Genomic DNA, 25,379 nt, shown 5'->3' on the forward strand with positions numbered 1-25,379 from the left:
TGCACATTACAGCAGAGGTGCTAACGATCCTTATCCAGAAGCTAGGATGTTCGTATGCCCCACAGAATTAAGGAGACTCTGACATGAAGCCATCCCAATAATACCAACCACCAAGGAAAGTCCATCAGAATGCCACAACAAAACCAACATAGGCCATTTCATCAAAATAAATAAATTCCATAGGGGAAATTCAGGCACACTTGTTGACAGTTTTCCTACTCAGCTGACACAGAGACATTAGCTTGCCACTTACGTTCTTAATGTATCACACAACTACCCTGTTATCAGAACTAAATTCCACATCCACCCCTGCACAGTCTGTTTTATGAGCATGAGTGCAAACAGCGTCTTGCATGATATAAGTTGGTTTATGTGGGAACACATGGGTTACTATTGGTTACCATGCATTAAAAATGAAGTTAAATCAGAAGAATTGTTTAAAAAAACCCACAGAAAACAGTTTAATTTTCGCCATTTGCTTACACTCATTTTGTGAATGAGTTAGCTTCATGATGAGTTAATTAAAGATATGTGTATCAAGCAACTATTTTCTCTTCATTCAGCTCTTTCTTCCTTCAAGACATATTTCTATCTAATAAACATTTCAGTAATGATAATTCCATGATCTGAAAGAAGCAAGAATTAAGAATATACTCAAAATAAACCTATACTGGTTTTAAATTTATTTTTGACTGGCCCCCTAATCATTAAGGGTTTCTCTGACCCACTTGGTTTACCAAAGATATGGGCTATAACGTTGCTGATAAGTGCGATGGAAGTGTGATTCCCATTAATGCAATGTCATTTCCTAAGGCATGGCTAGTGATTGTTTCTTCCTCCATAACAAGCTGGTTTACCGTCATGACTTGTCTTCACCAAACACAAATAATAAGGCACATTTATGTGCCTATTTATGTTGTAAAAATGGTTTACACTTACATGCAGAGATGATATAACTTGGCTTATCATAGCAAGTAGGAGAACACTAGTCCTTTAACTGGGGTAAGCATTCAATGTTCCTGACTCCCAGCCCAACACTGGGAACACCACATTATAGTGCTTTGCTGTGTACTGAGACACAGAAGACGAGAATGAAAACATTCCCTGACAGATTTAATTCTCATGAAGATTTATATTATGTTTAACTTCAATTTTAAAGCTCACATCTGTAGACAAAAAAAGGTATTCTAAATCTCAAAAAAATGCTCAGGAGGGTTACTCAATAAGCAAAACTGCTGACATTTCTAGCACCTCACATGTTTGTTTTTAAACATTGACAGATAGTGATGTGAAGATGACTACATCATGAATGATTGATTCCAGAAGTTACTTCCTTCTGGGTGAAATTACCATGCTGACAAAATATAGAAAAAAGTTGTGCAAGTATTCTGAAAAGCCATTAATATGAGTACCTCATAGGGTATTGCAGAACAAGAATCTTTATTCTTTCATTTTTCAAATCTAATTGAGCAATAGGATTGGGTTTTTTGAGCTAATGTTGTTTAAATAGATGGCTGGAGGGCATTCATGTTTTCCTAATCTTACTCACTGAGAACAGAATTAAGCTTTTTGCTCCTCTTGTTAATTTGTCGTGAGATTTTAGACCAATCTTTTCTAAAAGCAATGTACCTTATTGGGGAAGAGAAATTACATATAATAGTAACAGATAACAATTACATAGAATAAAACACAGCCAGAAAAAATGAAGAGAACTCGCACTAAAAAAGGCCTAGTCAGATCACATTTCAGTAATGGCCATTAACTTAACTCCTTCTCTTGAGCTCTCCCAGCTATACAGGAAAGCTGCAGGAGCTGAGTAATAGCAACAGGCAAAAATCATGCCCCAAGTGCCTTAGATTTCACATGCAGAGATGTATAGAAGTTTTAAAAGAAATGAAAAAAGAGGAGAGAAGAGGATGGGAGGGGAGGGGAGAGAAGTGGAGAGGAGAGGAAGGTAAACAAAAAAATAAACCTTCTGAGGCTCACATAATTCCAAGGTTAGACCTTTTACAATTAGCTATAGCTAAATAATTTCAAATAAAGTAGATCAACTCAAGCTAACTCTATGATGCAGAAGAATATCTAAACCTATTTCTCCCTTTTCTGTTTGTTTCTATCTAATGCTTTCCTTCGCTTGCCACTGAAATGAGTAGCCATAACTGCAGTAGAGATATGTGAGTACATTATATAACCTCCAGTAAATAAAATGTAAGAAAAGATACTTATACAAAATTCCAGCTCAAAAAAATTTGAAATAATCATCTTAAGTTATGGAGGCTCATCTGAATCATCCGATCACATCTTAGACTCCTCCAGAGTTCTCATAAGTATATATGCTGCACTTCAAGCTCAAGCTGTTCAAAATGAATGATGTGTGCTTGTTTCTATAATTATCGCTCTTGTTCCTAACTGGCTATACAAGTTTGTTTCATCCCTCTACATTTTCCTATCCTCCCTGGGAGTAGCATATATTTCCTCTCCCTGCCCACAGGTTTTATATTGTGGTGTAATTCAGTTTTGGTCAACTACATTGGTCTGTTCTGATAGATCTGAGGATGGAAATGTTTTGTAAAGTTATTTAACCAATGTGCCTCAACTTTCTGCTGGAGAAACTGTTTCTAGACTGGGTGCTACATTTCAGCTTTTGGTTCTTTGCCAGGACTGATAACACTGGTCCCCGTTTCTGGTAATTTTGGTGACAATTAGCCATGAGCCCATTTTGTTGGTACTAGAAATATTTAAAAAGAGACTATAATCCTCTTGCTCACTCATGACTTGAATCCAATCAGTTGTGCAATGCAAAAATTGCACTGCAATTTTTCAGTACAGTGAACTAGAAAACACAGTAAATACTACAAACCAGAGGTTTTATTGGTAGCACTCTCAATAAATGCACTCCAAAGGGCTTTCTTAAAAAGTGTTTTCACAAACTTACAGGAAGGAAACAAAACTTAAACCAAGTTAATTTTTTCATTTTCAACCTTTCTGTGTAAATACTTGCTGTAGCCACATTCAGCTGAATCTGCAAATATGGAAAATAGATGCTTTAACTATAACTACGAAGGGCTAAAATTTATTATATAAGGTGCAATAGCTAATATGAGTGCATGTCTTGGGGAAGATGTAGAATGACTGTAAGATAAACCAGTCTGCTATGATTAACAGTTTTATAGCGACTAATACAAAAACATCATTGCCATGTAATATTTTAGGAGTCCGTGAAGAGGTTTAAGAATTGTACTGCTTTACTCAAAATGGCTGACAAGTACCAGTGAGGATACTGTGAGTTGCTGAATGACTAGAAGGCAGCCTGTAAAATCCGCAGCATGATACTTAGGTGCTGTGTTGCCAGGGATCATCTCATTCAGTGGAAAACAGTGTAAATGTTCACAGGAATCTGGCCAGCCTTTACATCTCAATGTAGGCATAGTTTTCAGAAATGACTGTTTGATTGCTGGCAATCTAGGGCCTTCACGTACTGTAAAGATGACTGAAAAGTCATCTGCTGGGAGTACTCATCTGTGCTACTCTGGTAATTTCTGGGTCTTGAACACCCATTTTGAGACTTGTGTGCTCAGTCCCTACTTAAACTTAGTGTTTCAGCTGTAGTGATTTATTTATGAGAATTGTAGTATTATTTTAATAATTTTTTTCTTGTACACTTCAGTACGTCTGTGACTTAGGAATGAAAGAAAAACTCAGCTTTGTTTTGGTTTTAAGCAGTGATAATTTCATGGCAAGTTTTTAAATACTTTACATGATTTGAATAGTTCATGGAATGACAGCTATAGCAGTAGCAGTTGCCTAGGAAATATACTATCTTCTACAGGTGACCTACCTAAAATTCAACCTACCCAAACCATTAAGTAGAGGTAAAAACTATTTTCTTTCTCCTTGTGAACTTCCTCAGCCTCCCTCACTACATGACTACGTCAAGTGGCCAAAATACAGCTAATACTCCCTGGTTGCCAGGTCTGAAACAAGCTTTTCTGGAAACACTGTGAATTTAGTATTTCAGGCTCTTCTGAAACAAAGCTCCATCCAGGTACCAGCATTGCAGTCTCACCAGCACCAGAGCTCTAGGTGGAGGGAGCAGGACAACAAGATGCTTTCGCTGATTTCTTAGCCCAAATTTCACTGATTTCTTAGCCCAAATCTCTCAACACAGTCTCTATTTCCTTTAATGGAACTTCTGATAACTGACTGGATCTCCTCTTTTCCTCTCTAAGCACAGCATTATCCTGAGTTTCTGTCTCTGATGTGGAATCAACTTGAGATGAGATTAGTCTTCACATTACATGTTTTGCAATCCTGAGAAAAGTGAAGGTTGGGTATTGTGATGAACATTTAGTAGTAAAACAGAAAGTAGGTACCATTTTAATGGTAAAGATAGGAGCATGGTCCTGGGCACAGCCTTAGGATTTAAACAATGCAAATGGACAGAACAGAAACATGAACAGGGGAGAGAATTCAGCATACAGCTTTGTGAAAACTTTTTCTATTTCAACTGAGATAGCTTTACTTAAAATATGATTGGCAGTCAATAAGAGAGACTATACATACAGTTAGATTTCCACAGACACTGTAATCTCCTGCAAATACGCTATTCTCTATATACTCATATGTCACATCTGCATACAGCATCTCTGTATCCACAGTGGGAACCTGGAATATGTCCTTTCCTCACAGTGACCATGTTATCATCATGAATAATGTATGACCTATAGATTAGGGTAATTTTTTATGCACATCAGAGAATGAATTTAGCTTGACTATGCATTAAGTTAAACAGTGCTGTTAGGTAAAATAGCAAGCCTTGTTTCAGTCCTTCATTGAGAGGTAGAAAACATTGGTGCTTTAAGTGGAAGACTCACTATACGCGTGAGTAGTTTATTAAATCTTTGCAGGCTCCATAGCTTCTATAGCCTGCTTGGTATAAAACATGAAATTGGTCGGATTTTTTTTACAAATAAACTTAAGTTTTTAACTAGAGTTAAACTAATTAGTTGTTGGTTATTCAGTACTGCTACAGGTCTTTTTCTTTAGGCACTTTGTGGCTACTCTGATTCTGCTTGTAAACAGCAATGCAATAGCAGGCAGATTCCAGCAGGGATAATTGACTCTTGTGTGAAGTTTCTTAATAGAACACTTGGAAATAGTTAAAACTCATTTTCTATATTTAGAAAAGTTAAAGGACAGAGCCACAGCAGGTACAAATTGGCATATCCTATGTAAAGTCACTGGAATTACAGAGATTTTCACCAGCTAAATATATGACCTCACATCTGAATGTTGAAAGACTGAGCAGTCATGGTAGGTTTTTGCGTCACAGAAGAGTATCATTTCCCTTCTACTACTTGTAACAAGTTGTGAAAATCATGTTCCTGTGGATTAGGAAATATTTAGCTTATGTCAAAGGGATATCCTTTGTTAGTTGTTGCTCACTAATGAAATAAGATGTGTCCAATCTGTTCCTCAGTTTAGACTGAAAAATTATTACTGCTGTCTGTGATTTTAAATAATGTATAGTGTATCTTTACCAACGTATGGTAGTGTCTTTCCAAGCAATGCTATGTATGATTCTTCTGGAAGTTACATTAGAGTGTCTCTAACATAGAGATGTCATGGAACAGCAGAGATCATCAAAAGTTATAATGCTGACTTTATGTTAGCAATTAACTAAAACACAGTAGTTTTGAAATAGATAATCGACCCTTTATTTTGAATTTTGAAATAAAGAATTTAAGGCAAAGGGCTTGAAAGGATGATAATAATGTAAGACAGCTAAATACTATTAATATAATTATTTGTTAAATTTTACTAAAGTGACGATTATTTTTCTGTAGGCATCAATCTTACTTCCATGGAAATGAAAGCAAAAAAGAAAATAAATCATACTGAATCTATTAAAAAGATGAATGGATTCCCAAACTGTAATGTGGACTTCCATGGTTTTGGACTGCTAAGAGAATAGTGTATCAACACATTAATGAAACCTTTGACTATTGTGCTTTTCTGTGTCTTCTAGACAAGGTTCAGAAAAGAAGATGGAAAAAAATTATTTTCCTAACGCATCTCAGCAGAGATATCCTCTGGGACTGATTGAACTAATCTTCTACTATTTCAACTATTTCCAGTATAGAAATAATGCCTTCAGCACAAAGGGGTCTGTAAAAGAGGCTATGCCAATGAAATAGAGCATCTTTTCATTAGTTCTTTATGCCTTGGTTGGTGAACCCTGCAGTAGGTACCTTTGTCCACAGAGGTTACACTTGCTCCATGAATGATTAAATGTTGCCCAGATGGTATTGCAAAAACTTATGGATGATGTGCACTAGCACAGATCTGGAGAATCCGGTCCTGAACATTTAGTTTGTGTAATCTCAGTTTGTGCTGAAGTTACACCTCACCAAAGAGCTATATAAATGTTATAAAACAAGTAACAACTTCTTTAATGCAGAATTAGCATTAGCATGTGTATTTTATAGTGAGAAAGATAAGAAACATGAGTTAAAACTCTTTTTAGCCCCTGCAATGGTAAAAACCTCATTGGCAAAATGAGGTTGGTATGTAATTGTAGAGTGAGATACCAGTTCATAGATCTTTGCACATTTTGTCAAAAAAATATAAAAAATATGACTCAATCCTGTGCTGTCACCCTCCCCAGATTAATGCATTTTCTGATCTAAATTAATAAATGTTTATCAGCATGTACTGATTTCTGCCCTCTATCTGCTTTGTGAAGATGTATTTCAAGTAATTTGACACATACAAAGACCCCCCTGAATGTTAGGCATACTCATTTTCATATATATATATATATATATATATATATATGTAAGTAATTACCATCATAGCTACCTCATGCAGGCTTAGCTGGCAAACTGAGCAAGGATTGGACCAGATGACCTCCAAAAGTGCCTTCTAACTTTAGTTACTCTACGACTTGAAGTTTCAAGTTTGGATTCTGACCCTCTTAAGCCATTCCTTTTCCAAATAGGGAAACTGGATTTATGTAGAGCAGTCTTGCACACAACTTGCACTGGCATTAACATCACAAGTGGGAATATCTCAACCAGTGAGATTTTGTATTAGTGTCTGAAACATTAACTTTCAAAAAATTATGCTGTAATCTGCAAATAGGTAAATACGTGTTTCTTTGCGTACCTATATTACTAGATTTGAAAAATTCTAGCAATCCTAAAAATAAAAACAGATTTCAATATGCATTTGGGTATAATCTGGGCTTTATCAAATTTGTTCTGGACGTTAAAAGTACTTGCAAAATTTAGGCCATATAATCAGAAGGACCGATCTGAAAGTCTTAAGGAGATGAAAAGGGCTTTGTCATTATAACTTTCATTAGTATTAATGGCATTGCACAGCTAAATGAGATAGAGATGCACCTCTGATTGTTCTGGCTGGTATGCAGTTTTACACAGACAGACATTTAGACAATTGGATACCCATGCTAACTTATGATCCAGTTGGAATTCAGATAAAAGCTGGAATTCAGTGGCCTTTTTCCCTAGTTACATTGGCTGTGTTCCCTCTCCTCTCTCTCACACTAATCTCATAAAGCCTTTGCTGTTTTTGGAGATTTGGAGTGACAAAATGGCTTGAAATGGCAGATGAGCAAACAAATAGCTATTTCTTTCCTACAAATAATTACCAAGAGGAAATGGAAGTTTTAGTGACTGTGGGCTGCTGTTCAATAAGGTTATTCTAGATTTGAAACAAGTCCTAGACAAACATAGTTTTTCATCTTCTAATCTTGCACTGTCAAGTACACCAGACTCTACCAACTAGAGGTTTGACTTTTGAAGCTTTCTCATCACATTAATATTCAGGAACACATTGCCTTTGTGAAAGAATGTATTTGATTTATTTTTTCTTTTCCATTCAGAAAACATATTATTTTCGGAGAATGGATGTTTAATTGGTTATAAAACAGGAGTATGGCTTTTTATACATAAAGTTAGGTTTTTTCATTCACTTTGCACAGACTGAAAACATATAATCTAGTCTCTTCTGTTTGCAAAGACTTTATTTAGAAGGATTTCCTTTCCGCCAAGAGGGAGAACCTTGCCTCAGTTATGTTTCTTTGAATTACAATTAGATCTTTGAACTCCAGGCAGCTGAATAAACAAATTTTCCCCACCAATTAATTATCCTGGCCTCTTTGTCAGTACCAGCAGAATACTATGTAGCACATTGCCAATTAAAACTCCGCTTTTGATTGACAGTAAAACACTACAGGTTCAGGCCTGTGTAGCCAGAAAGAGGAGTTTGGGTTGCCTATTCTTGATCTGGGAAGCTGAAGCTCCCAGATGCATATTTCTGGTGCAGGGTGGGTTAGGTGGTCCCTGGAGGCTGCAGTCAGTGGTACTCAGTACATGTAATGAAGGCATAGATTAACCTAGCTTCACTAGCATCTTCCAAGCTCAATTCAATGCAATGCAAGACTGGCTCTCTCATGCATGCTATGCATTCTCATGCATGCTATTGCTACAGCCCTATGCGCAGTCTCAGGCTGCTTCAAATTTCACTGTACCTTCAGCACCTCCTGGGAAGCAGAGTCTTACACAGAGAGGCATAGATGTGCTGTGGCTCTTTCCTGTTAGGCTGTGCCCATGGGGAAGAAAGAAGCTAAAGCCTCTTTCGTAGTTAAGTAGTATTTGTGCAGTTGGCTTACAGCTCCCAAAGGCTCAACACAGGAAAGCCTTCAGGCCATCCACTCTGGGTAGGTATAAGCAGGATGCAGCAGCATAGCACTGTAGGGAGGAGTGGGCAAGACCTCAGGTGAGCAAAGATATGTGTTAACAGAATGGTGCGCTCAGACTCTGGGACTAGGCATCCCTTCACTATTGCACCCATGACCGTGGTCACCTGTGTCTGCTTTCAATCTTGTGTGTCAAGCATGAGTTCCAGCACCCATGAGAATTTACTTCTCTGCGCTCTTTCTCACTTCTGTACAGATTCTGGCTGAAACAGGAAAATAATTAAATTTTCTGCGTTTTACCCATTCGTACCCAAACTCCACCCACTGGCTTAAGACAACTGTAGTAGCATTAAGATTTTTCATATCCAGCAGTGTTCAAACTTTGTCACAGAAGCAGGTCGGGAAAGAAGGGCACTGGCATATTATGCAAAAAACTTACAGTTGCCTAGCACCATTCAGCTGATTACCACTGACATTCTGAAATGAAAATATCTGATGATGTCATATTCTAAAGTAGTTTCTGTGTTCTCCTCTAGAACTGGAGGCACAGATTTTAAGAAAACAAAACAACCATTAAGGCTAGTCTACACATTTCTGATTCCTAACTTGCCCTTTTTACTGTGCTAAGCAGGTTGAATTATAGTAGATCTGCTGTCATATTGCTCAGTAGCAGAAAAAAACGTCAGACAGACTTTTTATCCTGTCTGGGTTCTGGTTAGAAAAAGTGAAAATGAAAATCATTGGCAAAAATTTGTGCTGAACTTTCCAAATGCACAATAAGCTCAAGTTCATCAGAGTGGAGAAAAGCTGTGTGACAGTTTGTTTGAATGAATTTAATTATTGGTCTTGTCAGTAATGTGTTGCATGAAATCGTTCCCTCAAAGAGAAGTAATGCAACAACACTGTGTACATACTAAGCGATATTTTGGTAGAGAGTTGCATAAGCTAAGTACAATTAGATTTGTTTCATAACAGGTCCCACCTGAGTCAGTGAGAGAAAAAACAGGCATGCCAAAGGTGATAAGCACTGATGTTCCTTTGAATAGACAGAATATGATCTCAACTGTACTAAAAGGAAATGTTGCTAAAGTGAACTGTAACCTCATCTGTTATGTGACATCTTTACTCTGATGTGACATCTTTACCTTTTATAAAGCAGGCAATTTTTCAATGTTTTGTACAGTACTATTAAAACCTGAATTATGTGTGTATTGTCTCCAAAGAGGTTGCCTACAAATTAGTATTTTTCAAGGCTTTCCATTTCTTCATTTTTATTTCTTTAACAGTTCTACCCAAAAGGGAGATGATGATTATGAAGATTACACTTCAAATAAGACTTGGGTTTTGACTCCCAAAGTCCATGAGAGTGATGTCACTCTTATTTTAAATGGCTTGCTGGAAGGTTATGACAACAAATTGAGACCTGACATAGGAGGTATGTTGGTTTTCTTTTAGACCACTTTTGATTAAGCGGTGAAGAGAAAGACTTTTCATGCCATATTATGCTACACAGGAAGCAGAATCCATTCAAAGTAGTTATGAAAACAAAATGCAAGGTAGTAAAACATCAGTGGCACAAAAAGTAGTCATGATTTTGGAAGCTGACATAAATTAAGATTGCTAAATCTATCCTGAGACCTGTCATAAGACTGTTGTGATTTGCTGAATCAGGCTGCTTGTAATGATGCACCTACATAGGAAGTTCGGAATTTAATTTTGGGGGAATGAAAAAGTAAGTTTTTAATCTTCTTTGCATATCTAAGTGAGGATGTTAGAGAATCACAAATAACATATTGGAAAGGAAGGCCAAAATGAGGATAACGCAGCCTGAGCCTTGCATGATCCGATGGACACAGACAGAGCCTCTAACAGCAGCAGATCTGCATTGACTGATGTGGCATGGGCCCTCACTTGCACAGCAGGGCAAGAAGTGCCTGGGGAATGGGGCACAGAGGAAGAGGTTCACAAAAGGCAACTGCAGTCAAGTAAGGCCAACCTCCCTAGATTCCCCCCACAGCCAATATAAGTATGTAGACCCAAACTTGGACTTACAATGGAAGTCTTATTTGACTGAATCACCTTTTGCAGGAACCTTCCTCTCCACTGGTTACCAAGGGAGCTCAAAAAGATAAATCTCCCTGAGTTGCTGCAAGTCAGTTTGAGAAGACCCCATGTGTGCACAGAACAGGCAGACAATATCTCTGTAGAAGTGGGTACAGCAGTAATAAGATTATAGAAAAAGGCAAAGAGAATTCATGGATGAGGCAGGCAGAGGAAAGCAGACAGCAGCAAGGTTAATGAAGGAAGCTGTTTCTAACAAGTTTATAGAGGCTTATAAAGTAAGAAATTTTTCAGTGAGGGATAACATGAGTACTTAACCTTCAATGTATGTATATAGTGTAAATTATCAGAGGAATTTGTTTTATTCTCCCAATCCAAGACTTAGAACAGAAAGGAATTAAGCATTCATAAAAGCATCTGGGAAAAAACAATCATGTTTTAGTCAAGGTGTATAAGAATAATAAAGCTACAACAGAGTAATTTCAAAATAAATTAATCTAACAACTGTTTTTCATTCCTGTTTTAGAGCCTTGAGTATTATTTTTGCTTTGGGCTCATGAAATTGTTACTTATCTACAGCCATCTTTGCAGGCAACAACAGTCATGTTGCATTTGGCATTATAATGTAAAACGAGTGATGCAAGACATCATAAGAAGAATAAGTTTGCTTTTGTTGATATTGTTTTGTCAGATGTATTGCTGTGACCTGACACAAAATATACATACTTTCAGTCAGATATGACTCACTCTAAGGTAGCGACACTGGTTTCAGTATTTGTCCTCATAGCATAAGTGAATTTTTTCTGATAAAATAAATGATTGATTTTGTCTCAAAGTGTCTCCAACTAATTCCAAACTGGAGACTTCTCTGCAAATTTATATTTATTGTATATGCACATTTAAATGTGAGGCAACCATAGCCATACAAGAGAGGTACTATAATAATCTTTTGCTTGTGTTTGACTTTCATGTAGTTGATTTTGACCTTCACTCATGTTACCGATTCTTGTTGTTTCTCTTACAGTTAAACCAACAGTAATTCACACTGACATGTACGTAAATAGCATTGGGCCTGTGAATGCTATAAATATGGTAGGTAAATGATTGCCAATTTTCCTACAATGTTCACTTTGTTACAAAGCCTCCATCATTTTTGACATTACAAAGCTTCCACTAGTTTTAATGTTGTGCTATACCTATATTATTTTTTAAATCTCATTATTATTATGAATGTGAGGACTATATGAGCTATGAATCTCTACAAGACAGGGAAACTGAGCTCTGTACTGAAAAAAATGTAATAATAATAGTTTTAGCATATCCTCACACTTTTATGTGGTCTACTTTCAAGTGCTTTGTGACAGTTTAACTCCTGTAAAACTGAGCTTCCAGATTGCTACAAAATAAGGAAAACCATTCACCAGTGATATTACCACTCTTGCCACCAAGAGATAAAAAGAAAAAAAGCCTAGATCCTCTCTTCTCTTTCCAAAATTCCTACAGAAAAAATTAATTATATCTTCATATAGGTGGTCTAGCCTTAGCATAATGTCTACTTCATTCTTGTAGTTTTCATGTGTAGAAAGAAATCTCAGATTGCTCTTTTCCATTTTATAATTCCCTTTGCAGCTTCTGGCTGCCCAGTGGTGCCAGGGAAAGTGAGACTTCACCGCTTCCGATATTAACTGGGGGGCACAGGCAATTAAGGCAGCCAAGTCAGCTCAAATTTTTCCTGTCCTAGATCCAAGGGAATAAGTAATTGTTCTCTGACCTGATCAGATGTGGGTTGAGGTGTGGGGACACAGAATTAGAAAGGTGAATATACCACTCAACTGCATCTTAGTTTCACCTGTCAGTGGGAAAATAACAGAATAAATTGTTTTTAAACAATAATATTTTGTAAATCATGCCCTCAAAAACTGACAAAAAATAGTTTTTATCAGTTGTAGTATCATCTTCTGTAGTTCACATTTTTTTCATATGAAATTAAGGAAAGCATATCGGGAGTTATGTGAAATGCCAAGTGCTATGTTTTCATCAGTATTTCTGGTTAACACAACAGGAATATACAATTGATATATTTTTCGCCCAAACGTGGTATGACAGACGTCTGAAGTTCAACAGCACTATAAAAGTGCTCAGATTAAACAGCAACATGGTTGGGAAGATCTGGATACCAGATACATTTTTCCGAAATTCCAAGAAAGCTGATGCTCATTGGATAACAACTCCTAATAGGATGCTCAGGATCTGGAATGACGGCAGAGTGTTGTACACATTGAGGTATTTATACCTGACCTTAATTTCAGTTTCTCTAGGGAAAGCCAAAGAGAAAGGTCCTGTGATTTCAGGTCATTTGACATTAACCTGAAGGAAAAAACATTGTTTTTTCCTATTTACTTATGCATACAACCCTGAAAAAGGGAAAAATTTAGAAGATATTACTTGCGTGCAATTTATTTTGTATTGGCACAGTAAAGAGTTTTATTTCTTCATATAGATTGTACTGTCTTGCTCCATAATAGTCATGTTCCTATACTAAAATTAATATAAGCATTGTTATAGTAATTAATTTTCATTTTCAGGTATGTTTTATTGTTTGCCACTGGTTTGGTCCATATTGCCTTTTGCCTTTTTATTGGGTTAAACTGATGAATTCGAAATATCCTTGAATTAAGTAGATGGTATAAAAGGAGGTATTATATACATCAAAGGCCTCCTATTCTGAATTGATTACGATTTAGCTAGATGAAGCTCCACCCTACAAAAGCATTTCATTCCTCAAATATCTTATGAAAATAAGGATTATAATTTCAGCATTGGTCATTTAAGGTTTAATCCAAAACCTACAGATATGCCCTGTTCCACTAAAATTTTCATGAATCTGAACTTTATATGCTCATCTCCAGATTTCTCAGGCACGTGCATAGCTTTTCTTTTGAGACAGATTACCTTTAAAAACTTTTCAATATCTTTTCAATATCTTTTCAATCTTTTCAATAATTGTTATGCGTATGCCTACATTTAAATGTAACATATGCAATAAGTAACAATTCAAATATCATATTCCCAATGACCATATGATAATTCCTAAATGTGAAAATCCTAAGCTCTTTTGTATTTTTACTTCTTCTTACATGTGGTATAATATTTGGTTCTATGTAAAATGTAGATAAAGACAGCATTTGTTCAAGAGAATTTATAATTCAAAATGAGAGTACAGAATCAAAGATGTTAGACATAAGACCACCTAAGTTTTTGATTGCATGTTTTTCAAAGTGTTTTTTCTGATTTTGTTTTATTGGGTGCCAAAAATAAAGTTTTGAAGAAAAGTACACTCATTATAATTTTAATGAATAGATCTGAAGCTTTGGTTAAGACAACATTTTAATGTTGCGACTTTCTGAGTTACAAAAAGGAGTTATTTCATAGTTATTTTACATTCATTACACATTGCATCACCAGAAAAGATAAAAGAATGATCGGAATTGAAATCCAGTGCAAATCAAAGTCAGCCTGATAAAGAAGATCTAGGTCCACTTTTGAAATTTGAACTTAGCTACACTACTGTCTCTTCGGATTTTGTTATCTTTCTCTTCAGACTCCTCAGTTTCTCTCATTAGAAAGAGATATATCTGATAGAACTTAGAAACAGTTTTCTGTTATTAATGTATATTTAGTTGTTCTAGTGAGTCACAGCAAGCACCAGTAAGGATTCAACCTGGATTAATCCAGAAGTGAAATGTGATAGTATCATCATGGATCCGGGATTCTGTCCTGAAGAGAAGCGGGCTCCAGAAGAGCTGGTTGATTTTCTCAGTCACCTCCCCCCAAGCTCAAGAACAGTCCATCCTGACCAGCAGGAAGTCAAGCAAAGTTAGCAGGCAGTCTGCATGGATCAACACAAAGCTCCTGACAAAACCCAAATGTGAAAAGAAAATGTACTAGAGGTGGAAGCAGGGACAGGTGCCCCAGGAGGAATACAGAGATGCTGTCCAAGCAGTCACGGACAGTGTTAGAAAAGCCAAAGTTCATCTGGAGTCGAATCTGACTAGGGACATGAAAGCAAGAAGGGTTTCTACACATACATCCTCAGTAAAAGGAAGACTAGGGAAAATGTGGGCACACTGCTGAACAGGAATGGGGACCTTGTCACAAAGGACACCAAAAAGGCCAAGGTACACAATGCCTTCTTTGTCTCAGTCTTTACTGGTAAAACCCTTCCTTCAGCAATCCTAGGTCCCTGAGACCAGTAGGGAAGTGGAGCAAGGAAGACTTACCTTTGGTGACAGAGGATCAGGTATGGGCTAAATAAGTGGACATTGAGGTAGTTTGAATATGCCTGAACTGCCAGGCTCAAAGGGTTGGGATCAGTGGCATGAAGGCCAACTGGCAAGCAGTCACTAGTGGTGTGCTCCCCAGTTTTGTACTATGCCAATACAGTTTAACATCTTCACATCTTCATTAATGACCTGGACAATAGATAATACAAAACTGGGAGGAGTGATTGGTATATCGTAAGGTTGTGCTACCACTCAGAGGGACTGCAACATGCTGGAGAAATGGGCCAATAGGAATCTCATGCAGCAGTACAGGGTGGGGGCCGACCAGCTGAAAAGCACCTTGAAGAAAAAGACCTGGGGATCCTGGTGGATGTTCACCATGAGCCAGCAAAGTGCCCTTGAAGCAAAGGCAAACAGCATCCTGGACTGCATTAGGAAGACTGTTGCCAGCAGGTTGATGGAGATGGTCCTTCTCCTCTGTCCAGCACTAGTGAGACACATCTGGAGTGCTGGGTTCAGTGCTAGGCTCCCCAGTACAAGAGGAATACGAGCTTACTGGAGCAAGTGCAGTGAAGGCCCACTAAGACGCTGAAGGGCTGGGAGCATCTGATGTGCAGGGAGAGGCTGAGGGAGCTGCGACTGTTCAGCCTAGAGAAGAGAAGTCTCAGGGGATCTTATCAATGTGTGTAATGTGGGTGGGGGTAAAGAAGGCAGGGGATGGAAGGGGTAAAGAAGGCAGAGGCATAACCTTCTCGGTGATATCCAGTGACTGGACAGGAGGCAATGGGCACAAACAGAAGTATAGGAAATTCTGTTTAAACATAAGAAGAAACTTTTTTACTGTGAGAATGGTCAAACAGTGGAACAGGTTGCCCAGAAAATTCTGTGCTTGGAGATGTTCAAAGCTTGGATTGTGCTTTGTGCCGGGGAATGAAATCTACTCAATTCCACATGAGAAAACAAATGAAAAACAGCAGCATATGTGAGCCTATCCCAAATTCAAACAGTGTTAAATATATTCACCAGAGAAAAGGCAATATTGAAGAAAGAACTTAATCATTTTTTCGATCCATATTATGATTATCTTGAAATGAAACTGAAGATGATGAAAATTAGAAGAGAAAGAAAGGGCAATAATATTAGCACACAGAATCAGCTCTCCTGTGTCACAAACAGAACTTCCCTTAGTCTCAAAGGAAATTATATTTGTTCCTAAATCCCTAATGCAGAAAAGTCTCCTTTTGACTTCATTAACTTGGTGGCATTAACTTAGCGGTCACAGCATCCCTCTGCATCCCACAGTATGAGACTCAGGGAGTTATTTGCACACAGCACCTATATGCAGGAACCAGGAGACAAACCCAGCTCACAGGGTTTCTCCTTTGGACACCCAGGAATCAGCAAAGACCAGAAACCTACAGTTTTCCTAGAGACTCATGGAACAAATAAATATCACTCTGCTCTTTTCTTTTCCACCTTTTCCTTTTTCCCTCTCTCACCCCACCTCCTCCCTCCTTTCCAAAGTCCAAGCATCATGCAGCTCATGGCAGGGCTGGGGCTGTGTATAGGCTAGCAACAATTAAGGGACTGGATGAAAAATGGTAGAGTTTTTAGCAGGCACATCAGGGGATATATCTCGTCTAATTTTGGATTTCTAAAAGTACATGTCTCTACCTGATCTATGGCACCTACACCACCTGAATTATCATGGAGAATCTCCTGATATTGAATGGAGAGAAACACCTTTCGGTACATTCTTCTTTTGATTTAATTTAAATGTCTTATTTTGGAATGAAATGAAGTATATCCTCAGAGCACCTTTCCACTAGCTATGAAGGTAGTCTAAATGGCTGTCTTGGATGCAGATGTCTAAATTTGGACTCCTATCCATCATTTCTGAAATAGAATTTTTGTCACATAAAATACATTTCCCTGGTGCATTATGGCATGTTGTGACACAGAGATTTGTCACTGCTCATGAGATGACCTGTATATTTACTAAGGGATTTGCCAGTCATGAGTAATGCTGCCATTTCAGATGCATAGGAACAGAACTTTAATACCTTATTCTATTACACAGTCCAGAAAGTAGATGATCAGGGCGTATGTAATCAAAAAAGAAACACTGCTTATCAGTAACCATGATGCTCCCTATGCTTGGAATATCCAAATTAATACATACATATCACTAGTTTACTTTTGCTTTATATATATAAAAAATACATTTGCATATTTCCTAGTCAGGTTCCATATTAGTAAGAATCTCGTTTTGCTTGCCATGATGTAGCTTTCAGGACAAACTTCTCAAGTGCATTCCATATATCCTGATCTCTTTCTCCTCAGGCTGACAATTGATGCTGAGTGTCAGCTACAGTTACACAACTTCCCAATGGATGCCCATTCCTGCCCCCTGGAATTTTCAAGCTGTAAGTAACATGCTTTGAAATATCCCTTTTCTGACCCACACTGAACCATTTATTTTATATTTACATACTTAAGAGTCAGCAAGGGTTATGTTCTTAACTAGATATAGTCCAATGGTCTTCAGTTTTATTTTTACCTTATTTTCAAGTACATGAATCATATATGTTCACAAATATTATTGAGTAATACTATATAAAAAATGATACAATTTCTGGGACCTATGTGATTAATTTATGCTTATATCTTAGCATAACAGTAGAATTTTTTACTTTCAGCATCAAAGTCTCATGGCCTGATACTTCCTCTCTATGCATGGGTGTTCTACTATTGCAATAGTTCGAGTCAAGAGTTTGACATTTTGCAGTCAGGTCAAGGTGTGAATTCCTGGTCCAGCTGCAGACTTTTTGGCCATAATTGAAGGATGGGCAGAATTGCATCCTATTGGGTCCACAAAAGTGGAAAACTAATTTTTGAAAAATTTATCTCAAGTGCTATTTTAACTTATAATAAATAAAATAAAATGTGACATTAAGTAAAAGGCACTAACTTGAGAAAAACATATTTATAATTTACTTGCAATATGCTTCTCCAGTTTTTTCCAGAAATAGCAAATAGTATTTTTACTCCCCAAAGTACACTAAAATCTTAGCAATGACTATGAAACAAAGCGTTCTGTATTTTCCATTGCAATAAGATGGCTACCCAAGAGAAGAGATAATTTACCAATGGAAGCGCAGCTCAGTGGAGGTGGGGGACACCAGGTCCTGGAGGCTTTACCAGTTCTCCTTTACAGGATTAAGAAATACAACTGAAGTGGTGAAGACTACTTCAGGTAAGACAACTGATCTCTTTATCTTCAGATTCATTTAAGATTTTATTAACAGAAAGAAAAAAAGAGAGATATCTCTGTTTAGAACGTAGCATTGGCACTTCACTGAACAATTACAGGCTTTGAAATACCTATGGAACCATCCAGGCTTTAGTATTTCCGAAGAATAAATCACAGGAAGAAAAATAAGTTGTTGTCTACTGTCCATTCTTGTCCTCCAAGAAATACCTAGAACTGTCACGACTACAAAGCCACTACTACAAGGGGTGGGTGGGCAAGGGAACTTCCTATCCTGCTCCAGTGTAGAAAACAGCACAACTGAGCCACTAAATGATAATCTGATACTGATTTGAATATTTTACAATCCCTTTCCAACTTCCAAAAGCAGAAAATAGGCCTGCACAGAAATGAAATTCAAAGTCCCAACCTCTTTACTACAGCAGCTCCAAGTTTATTTTGTTCCTTAAAACAGGGCACATTCAACTCCCATTAAAGAGAACAGAGTCGCCTTACAAATCAGAGTCACAGATGATTTTCCTGCATATTTCTATCTCCTTGGAAACAAGTAATGGAATTTAAAATTATAAATGAGGAAGTACTCAGCATTTAATAAAACCAGCAATTTTAACCCTACTAACTAAGCAGGAAAATACATTCTTCTAGGGATATATATTGTTTTATTTCTCAGTGGAAAGAAAATAAGTGAATATGAGAAAGGATGTAAAGAGGAATTGCATATTAATATTCTTGTATGTGGATGATATCCCTTGTCTTTGATTTCTCACTTTCAAAAAGAACAGTGAAATGAAAGCAGTTTTTCTTTTCAGGCTGCTTTAGATTTTTACCTTATTCTATTGTTCTGGCAAATATATTGATTTAAATTCAGACATCTGTGTTAATTCTGACTTCAGAAAGATCCCCATCCATTTTATTTCTAAAAGGTCAGCATTGCTGGTATATTTAAAAGGAGAGTGAGATATGCTACAGTTGAGAAGAGCCTGCTGTGCATTACACTGGAGTGCAAACAAAGAGCTTGAGGATTAATTCAAGTTCCAGCTCCTGAATCACTGGACTTTAAGCATCAATGACATGTTTAGTCTTATGAGCATGGCAAAAACGGAAAGACTCCCAGCTGTAGCCACATTTGCCTTATGGCATCTTCTGCCATTTTAGCTGAGGAAGATATTTAGTCAGCTATTCAAGAAAGCATTTGACCTTTCTCATTTTCCCAGGAAAATAAAAATAAAGGTGCAAAAGAGGAGAAGAGAGCAGCGTGTGTGCAAGCCATGGCTGCTAATAACCACCATTACACATGACATGGAGGAATTACTCTCAAAGCAAAAATAAAAACAGCAATACATCTCACCTCAGACTGCCCCTGCAACAGGCAAAGTACAAAAGGCAGCAGTGTACCCAAGTGTGGTCTAAGGTCTCATCCTGCCCAGGTTGAAAACTAACTTTATTTCAGCCTTAATTCAAGTTTCTTTTATTTGCTCTTTTTCTTTCCTATTCTGCTTGAGCCATTCTTTAATAAACTTTTTTTGGCCAGAGATAGAAAGTAATAAAATCTTAACATGCTACAAGCTTCAGATCCACTGATTCAGCGCATCTTGCACTGGTGAATCAAAAGCACTCTTTAATGTTCTGCAAATGGGAAGAAACTGCCTACTGGGAGATAAACAGTAAAACACAGAAAGCAAAAAGATACTTTCCCATGCAAAGAAAACCTTTTCTTTTTTCAGGGGATAGCCATTCAAGCTTGTAGTACTCACCTGGAGTACTACCATAATGCTGCATCAGTAGTTTTTAATATGATGACACGTATCAGCCCTTTTAATTTGCTTAAAAAGAAAAGTAATTAGCAGCTAGCATGCACTTTAAAGCAGCAAAGAGTCACTCTAGTCATCACTTGATTCCTAAGAAGAAATGCTCGTGAAAGCTACTCAGCCTGCTGAGCTGCTTTCAAAGACCTGCTGAGTATAAAAACTTGGAAAAATGTCCTGTGTATATATTTTTTCTGCTGTAGTTATCTTATGTTTGATTTTCCTTGCTCCTCTTGTTTTTATGACCACAGATATGCAAGAAAATTAGATTTGATTTTGATCTAGGTGCAGTATCTAAATAATTAGAAGGTGGGAAAAAAAAAACCCAACAAAATAGGGATGTCAGGAATCTGGTCTATCCCCTACAAATATTTTGCTAAAGCTGGCAGACCCTAAAGAGTGTTCATTGCTTACCTAAGTGCCTTATTGGTATGCTGGGAACTACATTAAGTCCAATATTCCTCAGCCAGACCCATACTCTACCTATAATTACTCTCTTACATGTACACATTTTCAATAGAGTTTCCCCAAAAGAAAATAAAAATATTCCAAGCTTATAGATTTGTTAGCAACCTATATGCAGCCTGAGCACACAAGTTAAATGTTTGAATGCCCATGTAGTAAAAATAAGTCTTGAGGCTTTATGCAACTAATTGCAGTGCTGTGTATAATAGAATTTAGGTACAAACTAATGACAGTATCACTGCCAATGCTTCTGTGGGGATATGAGCTGCGGTACAATGGAGGAGGCAATGAAAAGACTAATGAGATGTTGGAAAGAAGACTACACTATACTTCCAAGAACTCTTCCCCAAAACTAAATTTAGATGACAACAGAAACCAGAGAAACCTGAACACAAGAAGGGGGAATTCGAGAATATGAGATTCAACAGTTACAGAACAGAAGGAGCCTGGGAGTAGTGTTAAGGCATTTGAAACTGGAGTAAACTTTCCATATCTGCGTTTACTCTATTTCAAAACAAACCCTTGTTCCCAGCTTCATACCTCCCAGTAACTAATACATGCTAGTCCCTGAGGGTTATGCTTGCTTGGTGACTGGGGCAGAGAAGAGAATCAGAAAGGATGGCTGAGACTTGGTCATTACAAACTCCATTACCTCTCTTTCTGTCATACCATAGCTGAACATTTGAGATCTGGGCTGAGTTATGGGCAGAGAAGGACAAGGATTGTTTGAGTGTAAGCTTCGTAAGATCTGACAGACTTGCTGAAGTGACTACATTTATCTGCTGCTCCTTCTTTGCATGTGCTGCAGAAATCCAAGATTAACTGAAAGGGCCAGATGTCAGAATTCTGCCCCTGATCCGTTAGCAAATCCTGATAACAGCAGAAAAAAGCAACTGGAATATTACAAACCATCTTGTCTGTTTCTCTTATCTGAAGTGAGTCATCCTGAATTGTCAGCTTGTTTCTCTTCAAACTGAACATTCACATGTGACTCTAATTTTCTTCGAAAGTCACAGACCAAGCAATAAGAAATGACTTAGCTAATGGAATCCACTATCTATTAATAGCGGGCACTGTTAAGAAAACTTAACTCTCAACCTTCTGCCCTATGAACATTTCATTAAAATGACTAAACAGTCTGTACATTTAATAATATATTACCTGTATATATTTTTTGCTTTTTCACTACAACCTATGCTGTGTAAACAGCAGTGGTTTAGTTCAGATTATTTGCAATAAAGTGCATGTTAAGACATAATATCATCTGAGTTATATAAACTACTACAGTTGACCTCACACACTTATAAACTGAGATTGGTTTAAGATTTATCGTATTATTGAAGCATGTCCATAATCGCTGCTCAAACAGTGCATATCTCAGTCATTTATTAAGAAACTACCATTTCTTGTGTGACCTTTTTGCTCACAGTGTAAGGCCCCATCCACTGAATGGTAGTGAGATTCTCCAATAAAAAAGGGATGAACTAATGGAAAAGTCTAGAGAATAAAAATTCACCAACTTCTGAAATTTGGATAGACTCTGCCATGAGTAGTGCTTACAAAGAAAGCATCAGATTTGCAAAATCCTGCTTCAAACCTAATGCTGAGGTTGCATAGTAAAGCGAGTTGCTTTACTGACATGTTCAGAGTTCATGTTATACTTACAATGTCATTATTTATTCAGGGGTGTGTGATTTATTAATCTATACATGGGACAAATATAAAACTAGCTGGCAAATGTGGCAGAAAGCGGACACTTGGCATAAAAACAAAGAGTTGTATCATACAATAAGCAACAATAATAAAGAGAAGAAAACCAAAAATGACTGCTCTATCACAGGACATACTTCTCCATCCTCCATATTCTCATTTAGTATCGCACAATACATTTAATTCAAATGAATGTCAGCTCTTCTTTTTTGCTTTAAAAACTATTCTATATCTAATTTCTGATCTTTTATATTCACTGTAGATTAAAAATAAGAAACAAATTAGGTGAGAAAATAGTCCAGCAAGTCCATCACTTGTGAATCATAACAGCAAATGCTACCATTCTTCACTTTTTGGATGTCAAAAAGAAAATATTATAGAGCCTAGCTAGAATAACATTATAGAACAAAAGATGTCTATTGCTTAGGAGGGGACTTCAAGGAAGTTTTTCTAGAGAACTCTCTCAACTCAGATTTGACTAGCGAGAAAGATAGGCTTTAATTTTTCTGACTGTTACTGCAGTGCAACAAGTGATACAGAAGTATAAGATTTGCAAAGTATAATGCACAAGTGGCTGACACCAATCTGGGACATGTTGCACTTTGGGAACAGGAAAATAGGAAAATTCCCAAATTTGTAATTAGTTGCTTTAAATAAAGAGTGAAAGATTATAAGAAGGAACTAATCAAATGCACAAATATAAAAATATCAGTAAATTGTGTAAAAAAATTCTGGGGGCTGTAGTAGTCCACAAAAACACAAGGATAGAGAATGTGGTACTGTTGCAAAAAAACACCTTTTCTGGGATGCATTACTCAGTGTTGTGTTTAAACTTGGGAGAAATACTTACCATTCTACTCTGTGAAAAACTGATGTCAAATCGTTGCTGCATTCTGCTTGATTAAAAAAATAGTTCACTTTTAAATGCAACATTTTAGGAAAGACAGGGGAGTGCAGGAGTGTAGTAAGTAAAGGGTTTAGAAAACATGACCTATGGAAATATTTGGAAGTATGGAACTAGTCTGGAAGAAAATGTAATTGGTGATCAAAGGAGTAAAACAAACATACTGGTTTTAAACCATAAGAATAATCAGCACTGGCACATACTATTTAGGGAGATTGTAGAAACCCTAAAATCAGAGGTTTTATGAAATCGTATCGCAGACCAGGAGGAAAGGACTAGCTTATATCTTGAAATTCTTTCCATCAATAAATTTCTATGAATTTCATAATATTACTAGACAAACTGCATTTCTACTCACTATTCCAGTTTTTTTGAATGTACAAAATACTGTACTATGCAAAACAGTTTGTGAATGTGTAATTATTCAGGACAGATGGAGCTTCTGGTATTCCCAGTTCATTTCTGTGACTGGGTAGTTCCTTTTTTAGACCAGACATTGTCTATTGCTTATTCACAGAGCCCATCCTGAATTTTTAATTAGATAGAAAGGCATTATAAGACTAATCAATAAATAGCAATTCAACAAGCTGCACAGGATCCACGAGACTGGTGATCCAATATCTGTAAATTCCTTTTTATTTTCTTCCTGTTCTGTGTTTTACAGAGCTAATCGGAGCTGTGCAGTAGAGACACTATATTGCTCATAATTGATAAACAGTGTCAAATTGGTAATTAAATATTTATCTTGCTATGCATCTATTAAGCCACATAAATAGATCTGGGTCTGGTTTCTGTTTTATCAGGAAAAAGTCGTCAAGGCTATTATTTTGTGGAAGAGGACATATTTGCACTCTTTTATACTTTATTTTAATGCTGTATCATAATGAATTGAACTGTTGGCAGGCATGCAGTCCCCAGAGGTTTCATAATGCTCAAAAAACCTAGGAGTCTTCTCCCTATGCTTCTTTATTAAGTCAAAATATGATATGACAGGTGCATATCATAGTTGAAGATCTGTGTTGGGAAATAGGCCTGACATTAAAAATATGGCCATAGGTGGATTGCCACTGTGCCTAGAAATCCCTGACAGCCCCATACACAGCTCTAGGTTCTAGCAGGGGTTTATTATAGCATATGGCATTGTCAGGGAGATCCCTCTGAGAACTGAAAACATTCCCTGTCTAAAGATTTTGATCTAGTGAATAGGTACAAGATACTAGTACCTGCATTTTGCTTTTGGCAGAATTTAAACATACTTTGTATCCACTTTGCAGAGGAGCAAATGACGACATAAGCTTTAAGTCAGAAAACCCAGCCTACTATTAAATTTTTCTGTGTATCTTTATTGTTCTCTTTATGGTTTAGGAGGGTATTTCTCTCAATATCCTTGGTTTTTGAAAAGCTATATTAAATTATTACCTCAAACATACTTGCTAAAAGAATACTGTATCTGTAGGACAGTGAAACATTTAAAGCGGTAGGCAGACACAATAGACTGAAAGGCCTATTTTTATGTTTGCTGCTTCAAAGGAAATCCTCAGCTCTAAGCTAACATATTTTAGATAGCCCTAAAATATCTTAATAGCTATACCTTAATATTTTACTCCTAATATAAATATTATTGTCACCTGTCCAGAAAGAGAGCACCAGGGAATATTTTTGCTTATAAATTATTCTTTTTTTTTTTCATTTAAACTCTCCCTTATTTTATCTCACATGAACCACTGTTTAACATTACTGTACCCAACATATCATTATTTGAAAGAAAATACAGGAGGAGTTGAGTTATTTAACTTTCATATATCACCTTTATGAAGGGTTACCAACAATTCTGTGAGCAGGAGGAGGATTTTTGTTATGGTGGTAGCTTACAACAGTTTGATATTGCTGTCAGGGAATAAAACCAGTCTAAGGTAACTACCCCTCCATATTTTTTTGAAGGATAATGAATAACAAGCGTTTATCAAATATCAATAAAAAACTTTTCTCAAATAATCCAGATACTCATATCTGTTCAGTCATTCATCAAACCATAGCAATTAATGAATGTTTGCTAAAGTTATAACTGTTGAAAAGTTTGTTCATTGAAAATAATTACATTTCAGGATCATGCCTTCAAAGAATAAAGATGTAGTACAATTCCCTCCCTCCATATCTG

The 25,379-nt window shown here is 36.9% G+C and overlaps 1 protein-coding gene across 4 annotated transcripts in view; it reads left to right on the forward strand.

Annotated features, from left to right (window-relative positions):
• GABRG2 (gamma-aminobutyric acid type A receptor subunit gamma2) overlaps positions 1 to 25,379 on the forward strand; it is a 70,315-nt gene that overhangs the window by 14,230 nt on the left and 30,706 nt on the right. For 3 of the 4 annotated variants that reach the window (XM_072873298.1, XM_072873297.1, XM_072873299.1), the window contains exons 1-5: positions 10,004 to 10,157; positions 11,808 to 11,875; positions 12,846 to 13,066; positions 17,410 to 17,492; positions 18,185 to 18,322. In XM_072873298.1, coding sequence (XP_072729399.1) covers positions 11,834 to 11,875; positions 12,846 to 13,066; positions 17,410 to 17,492; positions 18,185 to 18,322 — 484 coding nt within the window. In that variant the 5' untranslated portion in view covers positions 10,004 to 10,157; positions 11,808 to 11,833. Of the gene's footprint in view, positions 1 to 10,003; positions 10,158 to 11,807; positions 11,876 to 12,845; positions 13,067 to 17,409; positions 17,493 to 18,184; positions 18,323 to 25,379 lie in introns of those variants that run through there. The other variant, XM_072873296.1, reaches the window with a different exon arrangement.

Source organism: Ciconia boyciana, chromosome 9, assembly GCF_034638445.1.
Source record: "Ciconia boyciana chromosome 9, ASM3463844v1, whole genome shotgun sequence".
NCBI classification, from domain to species: domain Eukaryota; kingdom Metazoa; phylum Chordata; class Aves; order Ciconiiformes; family Ciconiidae; genus Ciconia; species Ciconia boyciana.